This window comes from Dermacentor albipictus, chromosome 4 (genome assembly GCF_038994185.2).
Source record: "Dermacentor albipictus isolate Rhodes 1998 colony chromosome 4, USDA_Dalb.pri_finalv2, whole genome shotgun sequence".
Classification (NCBI taxonomy): domain Eukaryota; kingdom Metazoa; phylum Arthropoda; class Arachnida; order Ixodida; family Ixodidae; genus Dermacentor; species Dermacentor albipictus.
In genome coordinates this window covers 48,800,776-48,814,897 of record NC_091824.1, presented here as the reverse complement: position 1 = coordinate 48,814,897, position 14,122 = coordinate 48,800,776, and the positions used below count along the sequence as shown (strand labels likewise).

Genomic DNA, 14,122 nt, shown 5'->3' with positions numbered 1-14,122 from the left:
AATAAACGCAGTTTTGCTTGAAGGGTGAAGCACGGGAAGCAATGGCAATCAGCTTTGCATACGAGCTCCTCAGAGAGTGCTACAATATATGGAGAGGCAGTTGGTGTGATGCAGGGCCCTTGGCAACTGCTGGTGTGCAGCAGAAACAGCACCCTGGCAGCCAGCAGGCGTCTCGGAACGCTGACACGATGAGCAGGCGTCACACCTCACTGGTGTAAGAGTTGACGTGGACGGAAAACTATAACAGTTTGTCCCTCAGAAGGAACAGTAGTGCTTGTGCGCACACAATGTACACACTGCCCTGGCTCTGCTGCAGAGCCAACCGAGCGCAGTGCAAGGGTGCATCCAATTGGCTGCGTTTGTATTGCAGCTAAATGCACTGCATGTCTCTTGCATCTCTCGAGACATTCTTGCCCTCCACGCATGGCCGCACATGCACCGTCGATGCTGTGACAGCACAGCACCGGCGGCACAAGTGTCCATGTAATTATTATTGCATTGAAAGAAACAATATTCCAGGAATGTTTTAATTCTTTTTTTTTTGCCTTTATATGCTGACACAAGTACATTGTTCATCTTTTCCCGGTGGCTGTTCTTCACCGCTACTCAGTGTTACAATGTTATCACTTGGCACAAGACATGCCAACATGTACAGAACTTTTCAAAATGTTATATTCAATTCCATAGTGAATGAAGTTTGTCTTATCAGATAGCGTGCACAAGGAGAATATTGGTATGCATTCTGGAATGTATGCGAGCAACAGCAGTTACGCTGTAATGTACGATGAGTAGTGAATAACTAGCTGACAAACTTGACCTGTAGATGAGATTTTGACAGCTGATGACTGCTCGACATTACCGCTGTGATATGGGTATCACTTGTTTAAGTGTCAAGTGATAAAGGGTTAAATTCGTGACTACCAGTTCTGGTACTGTGTGGTTCTTTACTGTCACAACACAACATCTGGTGGAGATGCTGGTTGTTGATCCCAGGAGCTCTCGCTTAGTTTTCGTACTGTGTGGTTCATTCTCCACTGTCACTACAATGTGACATGAAAATAAAAAGTTAAGACACAAGCTTGTGATGCAGCACCTCAAACGGGTGAAAGAAAGCAGGGACGAAGCAACTCACTTTAAGTCATCTTTTTTTTTTTATTGTAAATCTGCTCGGGCAAATAGACAAAGCATGCAAATTATTTTGGTCTTTAAACAGAGTAAACACAGTATGCAGCAACAACAACAAAAAAAAGAAAGGAAAAAAGAAAGGCCAGAGAGGAAGAAGGATGTAGGAGGCAATGTACAACAGGGAAATGTGATGAATGAGCACATGTAAATGAGTGAAATCTGTACACTGCAATGTGGTATGCTTGTAGCAGCACCTTCTGGTTTTTGTTTACTTCGAGACGCATGCTCGAGGGGCCATCCTCGTATTTTACGGGATGAGGCACTACTCTTCACTTGATAGACAGTTGAAGCAGCAGCAGCAGCAACCACCAAAGCAGTTCTCAACAGCAAGGCTGGCCTCGCTGGCAACTACGACCAGGCAAACCAAGGTTCAAGTGTGAAAAGCCTCAGCCATTAAGGCGTGCGTGGGCAGGTGTTGAAAGCTCTGAACACTCATTGCCACAGGCAGACCCCAAGAGCCCAAGGCAAAAAACACTGCAGTAACTCTCAAACGCACTCTCGACAGAACTACAGGGGGGAAAGCCAAAAGCGGCGCCCTTTCTTACGATTTCAGGACAAAAGAATCTATCCAGTAAATAAGTCACAATATGCTAGATTACATGCATCCCAAAGCAAGCTGCTCTAGGCATACAAGTCGGAACTCGCCACTCGCAACGACAAAGCATCTCGCTGTGGGCTGTTGTCGTTCACTACCATGGTGTACCATTTCGTGTGCAGGGGAATTACCAGACACCAAAGTACAACAGATTTACCACAGGTGAATGAGAATGTGTGCCTTGCTGCATTGTGGGAATGTGGATTGCCCTGCACTAACTAAATGTCCTTTTAACAGCCAAGCACAACTTGCAACTCCTTCCACACTTCATACATCTCGACATGGATGAGTTCATAAAACAACAGGCCCCTCCGACGTACAGTTTCCATACAAACCAAGGGACATATTCTTAAGTGATCACCACTGGGGATACCTTCATGCTTGTGTAACATCACACCAAGTAATGGGCTCCGGAAGGAACACCCACCAGTCACAGTCTTTCAGTGAGGTTCCACTACCGAGCATGGAGTCGTGCGTTCAAATTCCTGTTGTGTCGGCTTCATTGTGATCGGGGTGGAATGCAACTACGACTGTGCGCCAAGCACCTCAGGTGGTTAAGTTAATGCAAAGCCCCCCACCAGATGGTATCCATGATGCTTGGGCAAGATCTCCATTTAATACAAATAATGGTGATATCCCCAAAAGTGACTGATTGAGAATATGGCCTCAGACTTGACAAAATGGGACACAAAGCAGCGGCTGGCCATTGGGAAACACTGCACGCATCCCATACGGAAAACAACACAAAACACCAAGACGAGCCACAAGATGACACCATGGTTGCGTAATCTTCTCACTTGTCCTGTGCTTTCCGAGCTGTTCTTAAGCATGGAACCCATACAACTAGCCCAAGCCAACGCCTTACTCTGTAATTTGTCTGAGCGTAAAGCAAGGTATGCGAGGAAGTTGTTCACAGGCCTATATATAATAAAGTGCAAGCTGGGCCAAATGGATCCCCAAGCAGCTCCACTAGTGAGGCCCTTGTTGGCCGGCGGAAGGCCGAAACGAAGCCACAGAGATGCCCCTTTTGCTGTAAACTTTACTTTGGGTGTCTGGGAATCCATGGCACTAAACTCCCACTTCTAGTGTACATCCCCTATCCATTCAATGACAAAGCCTCAAAAAAAAAAAAAAAAGAACTTCTATGCAACAAGATGGGACGACTGGAAGAAAAAAACAAGTTAAGCACACTACCCACACAAAGACAAACCTATATGCTTTCACCTAAGATAATGCGCGCCTCTACAGATGTCAATCACAAGACTTACAAAAATCTACAGTATTAAAAATAAAATTTTGCATTTCTAGAGCGATGATTACAATGCATTTTGCTCTGCGAGTGTTCTAGGAGCAGTGCCAAACCAGCCTCCCTTGAAGAAGGTCCTTTCTCAGTCTGGCTATTCACCATCCTCCCTTGTGCTGGGAAGCGGTGTCTGGTGCGTCTCCAGAGCCATCCTAGAGCTTTTTTTTTTTCTTCCCTTTCGAGCACAATAGTGCGCTGCCCAGCAGAACGCTACTCTCAACAAAAGAACGGAAAAGGCACTTATCATAACCTGGTTTTTCATCTACAAGTGTTTTACCTTTTCGATTTCATTCGCATCGTTGCGACAATTCCCAACAAGATTTAAAAAAAAGAAAAGAAAAGCAAACGCAAGAGAGCAAGCCCTCCCCTTGGCTTCTGTTTAGCAACACACATCGGGACACCATTCACAGGGACAGGTAACAGAGAACACCACGTTGCCTGGACACCCCCTTTATAATCACACATATATGCACGCGCACAAAACAAACACCTGCACTATTTTACTATTACGACATGGCACGGGTTCCACTGAGGGACCCGATTATAATGAAGGACGCCGGGACTCGTGTAAGCCATTTCTTCCAGAGCTGTCTAAACGATTTATGCAAAACTTGCCTTTGAAGAGCACAAAGAGAGCATCAGTATGCATATCTACAGCCAGGAAATAATTTGTACTTGAGCTGCCGCAACATGGAAGAAACAGGCCGACATCTAACACTTTTTTTCTGTCTCTCTCCGCAAGAAGATGGCGACTAATTTGTAGTCCGCAGACCTTTCTGTTCAGCCTGTAATATGTACACTGAAAGCCGAGGGAATTAAAAAAAAAAGAATAAAAGGAAAGAAAGAATGGAATCTCACACAAAGTGGTTTCCAACTTGTCACTCTAGTATGCTCATCTAAGTGCGTTCCCCTTCCAGAAAAACCCACCGAGAACAACACATCCCAACCACATCTCTTTAGTCCTTCACTTGATGCTGGACACCACCCTCAGACGTGGCACGCAAAAGGATCCGGTGAGCAAAAGTCTTTCCAGTCACCAGAAGCGGCTGCCTTCTGTCGTGATGCTTGACTCGGGTTCTTTTCCATCCCATCACGAGATGCAACACGACACGCTTCAATCATTCATCCAGACCACGCGCTCAATCTCTTAAGTAGTGATCGACAAACATTGGCTTGTGCAGCAGCGCTTGGAAACAAGTAAGGACATGCATTCACACACTCTTTTTTCTTTCTCTCTCTCTCAACTAGCGAAGAAGAGCTGCATAATAAAGTCCAACCGCCACAATCACGCCGTCTCCAGTCACAAGAGGGTGCTACTGGTTGTCTAACACGAGACATAAACACAAATGTGATGGCCACACACGTGCACAAAAAGGGAGAAATACGGGGCCACGGGGGGGAGGAAGCGAAACCAGCAAAATAGGAACTGTGGTTCAACATCCCATTGCACGACCACCACGTTTACTAATTCACAGCGTGCCCAATGAGCATACCCGTCGGGCTTCGAGAGACGATGCCATGATCAACAAAAAAAAAGAGGGGGGGGGGGGGGTGAGGGGAAACAAAGTTTCATTTGGCACATTCGGAAACAACAGAGGGTTCTTTTCGACAGAGTGCTGGATTCAGAGAGAAGTACACAGGGGGCTGCAGACGGTTCAACTGCCAAAGGAAGTTAGTAAAATGAGGTGTGTTCAGTTTTGAGGGAATGACTATAAAGAGAGAGAAAAACAATTGAAGAAAAATGCCTGAACAGTGCATTAGAGCCCAGCTGCATAAGCACTGCATAAGTGAGCGACAACAATATCGTCTACCGAAATGTTCAGATCACTGACTCTCCTCCCATTTAAAGAGCAATGCATGCTGTGGCAAGAGGTAGATTAAATTACTTCTGAGCAAACAACTAAATGGATTTTGCAGCTTATCATAGATATTGCCAATTAAAGAATTAATCTTGAGTGTTCATCTATCAACAAGTTAACTACCAAGCCTTAATGCATGTAACCATGGTAATTATTCTGATAAATGTGTTGTTCAATTATCACTGACAAAAACCTCTGGTTGCTCGCTCGCTTCATTTTGCACCAGTGGGACTTCCTTGCTTTAGGCGACTAAAATGCAACTAAACTTCCATGCAGCATTAGCTGCAAAGAGCCTGCACCAAATTGATGTTTCCCACATTACGACAAATGGCACAAGGTGGCCATGCGACATACTGGTTCTGCCTCCCAACCAAAACGCAGCCACCATTTTTTAGGCTGGATCTACTTCCTGATCCACATGAACCTCCAAATTAGGAGATCCAGGAAGTATCCAGATCAGCCATACTACCTTCCCACCCCTCATTACAAGTTATCGCACCAGCCACAGAACAATCCAGCCTTGAAGGTCACCGCCGTTTCTGCCTGTTGAGCAGACGCTTGATCTTTCACAACACTCGGCAAAAGAGTCGCTAATAGCTGCAACAAAGTACGCTACACTTCAGGCTCGTTATGTTCTGCCTTATTCCCTTCTGCTAAGTGTTTGTCTCCACATCGCACTAACATGCAACTCATAGACTTCGCTTGAGGTAGGCCTTCTCGCAGGTGACTTACAGCTCACAAAATGTTGACCAATGAATGATTGCGAGATAACAATAAAAAATCTGGGAACACCTAAGCATTTCTTACTAGTTGCGAATGCAAAAGCATTAATGTCCAATTGAACGCCCCTGAGCGGTTGTTTGAATGAAGAACTTCTCGCGGGCAAGTGAACGTGTCGAGATATTTGGTGTGTTTTGATTTGGCCTTACCGAGGTGCAGTTAGAGCTTGCGGGAACAAGGGGCGCGAGGATAACACAGGCTTCTGAGAGCAAGCGAGGGCGACGTGGCATTGCGACGATGTCCTCTCCCCTCGTGCAACACCTGGCACACTACCGCTGCAGCAGCTGTTCCCTATCGGCTGCTCTGCTCCGTCGAGGTGCACTTGCGATGTGGGGTGTTACAGCCAAGGGCAAGTTACCTGACGTTTCGCTCCTACAGACAACAAATGCTGGCTTAAAAAAAAAAAAAGCAGCCAGCCCAATAAAAGCGACTGCAAGATGCGTGTTACCTAAAACAGTACTAACCGACAACATTAACATACACACACCTCTACTTCCTGTACTTGCACAGCAGCTATATATCTTCCTTCTGTAGGCAAGACAAGCCTCATCTGCAACATGTTTCGTTACTAATTGCAATCATTAATAACTCGCCCACTAAAATGACGAAGATGCACTACGGCAACAAGTCTTCTCATACCACTGGACTTTGTGACCATTGTAAGTTAATGCCTTTAGAAAATGCAAGTTAGACCAGTGGTGTCCAACATCCCTAACCTAATTGGGCCTTGGCCAAGTAGTCTTGCGAGCAAAGCATAGCAATGATGCAAGGAGCAATGCAAGAATTTGAGACATTTCACTCTGCATTCACAATGCATTTAACCTAAAGGTTTCCCGTTTCTTTTTACCCCCTTTAAGCCGCACCGCAGCCAATTTCTCAAACTGAGATTATGGCTTAACACTCCAACGGCCTGTGCGGCTAATGACCTAGTTCATTCTAGTGCCGCTTTTGTCATGGCCTCACGAGTTGCTTAGGTGCTTGCTGCAGCTGAGCTCGGGCATCTGTTTCAGCAGTATATATATATTTTTTTAATTTTCGACCATCTTTTGCTGATGTTTTAAGTAGCACACACAATGACTCCACCATAAAACTAAAAAGTACAGGTAGTTTGTACACACAGGAATGTTGGCAGTGATGGGCAAGTATGTCCTTTCTTTGTGTGTCTGCATTTACCTTTTTTTTTTAATTCCTTTGTACCCCCCAAAAAATGAATTCCTTTCCTTGAATGGCTGTCCCAGAAGTGGGGTCCTGTTAATAATTCCAAGTCCAGTTCACTGGGGACGCTCAATTAGAACTGTCAAAGGACCTCACGTTTTCACACAGAACGTCCAACTACATATACCTGGACGCTCTTGTAAAAGCTGCCTTCCAGCACCACATGACAAACAACTCAATTGCAACACCTGTGCATTCTACAGCTTTATACTTATATATATATATATTTTTTTTTCTTATTAATTATGAACCAGAGTGAGCAAGCGATCCCTATGTCCACAGACATCGGTGACATCAGCATTCTGCCTCCACCTGGTGCCGTCAACAGACGAAAAGCACCTCGACTTCTTCTGGTGCCTCTGGTGCCGTCTTCTAGTGACACACACCAATTCAGCCTCCAAGCCGCACCGAGAATCGTTCTGCCAATGGGGCTGACAAGCCGCCGTACGAAACCAATGCCATCTCTGAAGGCAGCGATGACACAAACACTAAAAGACCAATTGAAAACCGATGAGTGAAGAAGAAGAGAGGAAGACGGAACACAAGAGGAGAGAGAAACGGAATTCAAAAACAAATAGGAAAACTGCGATCAAGTTTGTCGCTACCCGTAGACGCAGGTTTTTCCTGGCTCACTCACGTTTTGAAGAGGACGAAGAACGAACCAAGAGAAACCTAGATTTTTTGTTTTCAAATGTGTGCCTGCGCTGGGAGAAAAGCAAACCAACTAACTCGAGCAAGCCGCTTTGTCTTGCCTCCGAACGATGCCTGCCGTGTTGAAATCGAGTTGGCACTGCAGTCTTTAAAAACACAAAATTAAATACATGTACAGTATCGTAACAGAAAAGGTCATCGGCACAAAGAATGACGAAACAAGCATAATTGAGGTACATGTCAATGAAAAATATCCCTCCAACACAAACAAACAAAGTAAGATAAACAACACAATCTAGTTTCTACTGGGATCACGTCCTGACACAGCTGTCAAAAAATGAAAAAAGAATCTATAATATATGTATATAAAAAGCATACTCTTCCTTTGTCTAAACAAAGTTGTCATGATTTAAAAAGCTTATGCAATGCAATGTATTAATGAAAATGCATGATTTTATATCAACTTATATATATAACATACGAGGAGGAGCAACACTTGTACTTTTTTAAAGGTCATTGATGCCACGGACATGTACATACCAGTCACACACACACACATACACTCGGATTATTTTGCTCGAAATTTTTCCCAATCGCTGTCTTGGCCCAAGAGAATTAACAGACAAGCCTTTGACTGCATAAGGTTAGTCGTTAAATTAAAAAAAAAAAAGTGGGTGGGGGTGGGGGGAGTGTTTGGCTACATGCTTGTCCAACACACTTTTTTTTCTCGATTTGTGGAAACACGATTCATTGAGCCTCTCGTTGGCTACTAAAACTGCGCTTTGCTGAAGCTGCCACAATCCGGCTTGGGACAATGCCCGCCGGCGTAGCGTGGCCGAAAGTGGCCCAACAAAAACAACGTTCTTACGAAGGTGTAATTGAAGCAATGCTTACAGAGTACACCGACTATACAGGATCAGCGTCTATGCCAGCCTAGTATTACAGTCATCATTGTATATGTTTTAGCAGGTACGGGCAAGCCTTCAGTGAACCATGGCTGTACACTTGCTGCAGTAGAATGCCTCACCTTAAGATTTCTTTTTTTTTTTCCCCCACAGTCGTTCCATTTGCCGAAACGTTAAGCCTTGAGTAGATCCTCGCTGGGGGCGGTTCTTTCCCTTAATATTTACACAGTCCGAGCCACACGCCGGGTTGTATTTCTATCCGGCCTCTTGTAAAAGAGTTCAGCAGCAGTGTTTGCTGGTGTCTCGAGGAAGGTTTGCAGCACAACTGTGAGCCATGATGTGCGTGACACTGGAACACGTGTGGGGGGAGTTCTGCTGGCTGTTCATCAGGTTGCACCTACTGATAGTCGCGTTAACGAGACTAGTGCAAAGGGCTCTTACGGATAACCCACTGGCTTCTCTGCAATCAAGATTTGCACAAAGGAAGCTTCTTCTCGGTGCATTTTGTTCAGTACAGATCGAAATTCACTGTTACATCCAATACTCATTATTAAAGAATGATGCCAACAAATCCACTAAAGAACGAAAAGAAAAGATACTAAGTGCAACAGTACTCCAGAAATATGCGAGCAATTTCCACATAAAACAATGACAAGACACCGCTGTTCGACAAACCAAGCCAAGCCAAGTGAAGCTCTTGTCTACTCTTCATTAATGGCACCAGCGACCAAAAACATATTTTCCGCACTTAATGACTTAAATGCACAGAGAAGCGCATTTAAAACTTTGTTTTGCGAACGTTGCGACCTTTCCATGCCAGCTCGCATAGTACCTCTAGTCCCATGCAAAAAAAAAATTTATTTCGTTACAACCAATACCACATTGGAAGCAAGATTTTCAGTATAGCAGTTGAATAATAAACGAAGAACAACTAAATTTTACATGTACTTGCCAGAGTTTCTTTGTTCAAGATTAAATGTGAAAGTGGTGACAAGGAAGCAAGAAAAGTAATTAAGTAACTGCGCCTGTAAAATTCAGGACGAGACACAGTGCGCAACCTTGTTTTGCTGTAATGGGGACAGGCAATGCATACTTCTGGAGTTATTCTGAAGGAAGCAACAGGCAAGTTCTGCACCAGGGCAGGGTACCAAACAAAATGCACCACGATACACCACCTCTTAACAAATTTTGAGCGCAAACGAAGCAGTGTTCTAGCTGGAAGGCCAGCTTACGCTTGGCTTCCTCGCGCGACTTCGGAATAGAAAAAAGCACCAAGAACGAAGACTGTTCCAGAGGCCCACTACAACGCATGGCCGATTCAAGCCTCAACTGTATTATAAAACCATGGGCAGTGCTATTACTACCTCACCTTAGTAATTTCACACGATGTGTTTTAGTTTTATAATAAGTGTACTGCTGAACGTGAGCTGCCCTCACTCTTAACGAGTCGTGCCGGAAAGTAATGAAGCTTGAGCTCAATAGTGGCACTTTCCCTACAAGCTTATCTACAGACAGTTTTACTACAGCATAGAAGAGCACTGAATTCAATTGTACTTGCAAGGAATGCAATGGAAAGAACTTGACGCATCACACAGCATCATTTTGAATTTAGTGTTGTGGCCTTTGAGTGGTTCACACAGCTTGTCTGATGACATGGTGGCCGTAAGGGGGCCAACCATGTCACATTCCAAGTTTAATTTATCATTGCTACCAATTATTCTTTGCAATGGCAAGTAATGTTATTAAGTTTGCTTTTACTCGCTCTTACCTTGTTGCAGGGACAGCGTATTAACAAATCACTTGCAACCTGTTTCTGAAACCAGTTGTTTGTTTTAACGCAGTTAGCTTTAGAGGTTTTTCATAACTGCACGAAAAAAACGAGGACGCATGATGCTGAATGCTACAATAAAACTGTCCAATATTGGCCACTTCAATATTGAACAGGTAAGTTTGCCAGCAATGCCTGCAGTGCAAGCTAGCATCTCTGCCTTTCGAAAATGCACTGGCTGAAAGCTGCTATAAAAAAAAAAATGTTTTGGAACTGTAAAATCAACACGATCATCTTTCTCATGCACGTTCCACTGCTGCAAAGTGCTTTAACGCAAGCACTAGCAGGCACGCAACCACTACGCCGTACTCAGAAACGATTGCTTTCCTGCGATTCTACACCCAGCTGGTGCATTCTTGTGTCCTCATTGACGTCCCCACAATTCTGCTGGTACGGCAACTTCGTCAGGCCCCACTGTTAGCTCAAGAAATGCCGCCATAACACTGCACTAAACAAACAGCCATTGAATGATCGACCTCATCCGTGAGCCAATGCATGAGAATCAGTGGCAGCAACTTAGCAAGAAAGTTGCTAAATTTACAGAGTTTCTAGTCGTTTTAACGACAGCTTTGCCCTTTTGGAGTGACACTAAGGCCGAGATGATTTGACAACCTGGTTCTCAGTAACGAAGAATTGCGCTACGCTCAAACGTAAACAGAGGCTCAACTTCACACTTTCGGAAAACATTTTTCTGCAAGAAAATGGATGAAATACTTGAAAATTCCTAATAAATACCACAATGTCACATGGACATAATTTGGGGCATTGGCATTTGGCCACGAAACACGGATGTCGAAGTTTTGCATTAGTTTTCTCCAGAAATAATCCACATTTTCGTGCATAAGAAAAAAAAAATGCAAGCAGAGTTCTCAAAGAACAGCATAACCAATTCAAACTGATGCAGTGTTTTGCTTCACTGTCCCTCAAAAGCGAAGTCTTTCGATCACCAAGTTTCTGCCACTATACACTGTAGTACAGCTTCAAAAAAGAAAACTCCTATCAGATGCCAGAAACTACATTACCTAATGCAATCATTTCAAAACACAGCCCAGGGGACGCGTTTGCTAGCCCAGGCATGTCCGTTTACACCATGTATATAATATACATATGTTGGGAAAAAAATAGAGAATACGTGACAGGCTTTGCACTACACTCTGGCACGACAGCTGCGGATTCTCACCTATGGAGCACGAACGCCAGCTGTGCAGCTAACCTACAAGCCTTTAGCATAATCCAGACCGAAAGACTAGTCCAAGTGTCTCGATTTATGGACTGAAGCATCGCTAGGCTGTGCTCTTGAGTAGCTGAACGTGTTGCTTTGACAATTACTCTCCTTAGAGAAAAAAAGAAATAGAACTACAGCGGAGTACTGCCTGGGCCCCCTCCACTCCTATACCTCCATTTTCTTTTTTTTTTTTTAAATACCCTGTTTACAGCTTCTCTACAGAAAAGCAAGCAGTCAAGAGGTATTTGTACAGTTGCGTGTCCAGAGGAAAAAAAAAAAAAGCTTCACTACGTAAATAGAAGCCACCTAGGGCGAAATTTCTCTTTCATCCCGCAAGGAGGCAGCAAAGAGTGTTCGGCGCTGGTCTCCAACAAAGGGAGCTTAAATATACATCTGCTTCTGCGAATCTTCTGAAGTACATAGATGTATACATATATAGATATATATATGTATATATATAATATATATCTCTCCCGTTTTAAAACACTGACAAACAAAGAACAGAACAAGCGAGAGAGATTTTGGAGAAGCCTCTCATTTGCTTGACGCAGTGAGGCCCATCCCTGTTTGAACGACATTTCCTCAACCAAGTAACAGAGTGAGACAGCAGCCTCAGAGTCACTGCCATCATTGTGGAGGGCCTGTTTTGTTATGCCTCAATTTTCGTCAGTTTTCGTTTTAGCGATTTTCTTTTTTTTTGTGTGTGTGTGTGTTTTCTGTTGATCCAACATGCTCACACTGCCTGCTTGACTAGATGTTAAGACACCCGTGGAATTTTTTTTTTCTTTTTTACAACTGCCCACACACCCACACAGGCACACTTGTATGCAGACACACACATGCAAGCACCCTCACGCACACACACGCACAAGCACGCACACAGAAAGGCATTGCTCATCCAGAAGACCAGCAGCGTGGGCCGGTCATGTCGTGGCTGTCCGTTGAAACACTAGTTTCTTGATTGCGTGGCCAATTGCAGTCAAATCTGAGCACTGTCTGTTGGCAAGCCAAGCCAGCCTGCCACGGCCCCCAAGAAAGCAGACGACACTGTCTGCTCTCTCTCCCAGCGGCAGCGTAGGAGAGAGGAAGGCTTGTCGGCAGCCGAGGGCACCTTAGATGCTGGACTCTTTCGGTGACAAGAGCCCGGCCGTCTCTAAGGCGCTCTTGATGTTCAGTGGCACGTAAAAGTCATCCATGCCCTTGTTGTCCCCAGGTGGCAGAAGTGACAGGACATCTGAAACATTGTAAGAAAAGCCTTTGCACACAATGAGAATGGACAAAGACATCCCTATCCACTGTCGTGGTGATGAAAGCTCAGAAATGAGAACTGGGAAATTCCACAAAACATTGGAACAGGTTGTATATTACACATTTTTGATTGTCCAATTCGTGGCACTTATCATATCAAAGCAAAACTATGGCTATGAGAGCTGCCATAATGGAGGACTACGGGTTCATCTTGACCCCCTAGGATTCGTTATTCTATGTTTAAACCAAGTACCACAAACGTTTATACATTTCACTACCCCCACAATGTGGTTGCGACAGCCAAGAACTGAGCCCGCGTTGCTATCTTCCCACAGTGTCAGAAACATTTTTGGCTGTCTACATCGACGCATCCACTGCCGAGACACACCAAATCTCACGAAGCTGATAGTGTCACCGGAAGTGACTGCTGGAGAATACCGCCAGGGAACAAAACTTATCTTTGCTCAGCTAAGTACGCCAGCGCAGCTGACGGCCATTATGGGGCGCACGTTCGCCAAAGTCCACTCCATATTTCGTATTGTGATGTGCAGTTTTGTCTCGTAGGCTCACAAAAGCTTTGCTCACGCCAAATATTAAACTGTGTGAAACCTGCCTAACTTTTTTTTTTTCTACTTCGAGGGCTACCATTTTGCAACAGCGATGTCTGCTGCTTGCTTTTCTGCTTGTCTCATGTTTTGCTGTGAGTGACGGGCTGCAATTCCAGATGTACAGTTGGTTTTAAGCGCAAGGTCGTGGAGTACGTGGTGTAAAGCGGGAATCGTGCTGCCAGCAGGCATTTAAGTCTTCATGAGTAAGCAGGTGTTAATGATGGAAGCAGCACAACGAGCTGCTTGATATAAATCAGATGCGTCGTTACTCCCAGAAGCAGAAACACACAAATCTGTCCCTGTTTGCAAACACAAATCTGTGACTGTTTGCAAGCACTGAACATGCATGTTTGCTGCAAAGTTAACTAATGCATTTCGAAGTCAGTATTGTCTTGCTTTTCAAGTTTTACTCTCTTGAAGAAGTAGCCATAAAATTTACCCTGCATGTTAAACGCACCCCCCCCCCCCCCAGCTCTGTTTCAGTTTTTTTGTAAAAAGAAAAGCGCGTTCATTATACAAGAAAAATACCATATGTCAATTTGCAAATGTGCCTTTCTCAAAAATTTATTTTGAAAATGCCCGCTGATTTACTTTTTTAAAATCTCACAAGTAACTCATATTAAAAACTTGAAATAGAATTTTTTAAATGTTGCAACCTTTTATTTTCTCTTTTCTGGGAATGCTATAAATGATCAGACTGTTTTTACCAGGCATCCCCTG

The 14,122-nt window shown here is 44.3% G+C and overlaps 1 protein-coding gene across 4 annotated transcripts in view; it reads right to left on the bottom strand.

Annotated features, from left to right (window-relative positions):
* Positions 1-1,128: 1,128 nt before the first annotated feature.
* put (activin A receptor type 2 punt) overlaps positions 1,129-14,122 on the bottom strand; it is a 51,646-nt gene continuing 38,652 nt past the window's right edge. For all 4 annotated transcript variants that reach the window (XM_065448422.2, XM_065448423.2, XM_070536928.1 and 1 more), the window contains exon 10: positions 1,129-12,780. In XM_065448422.2, the coding sequence (XP_065304494.2) occupies positions 12,659-12,780 (122 nt within the window). In that variant the 3' untranslated portion in view covers positions 1,129-12,658. The remainder of the gene's footprint in view (positions 12,781-14,122) is intronic.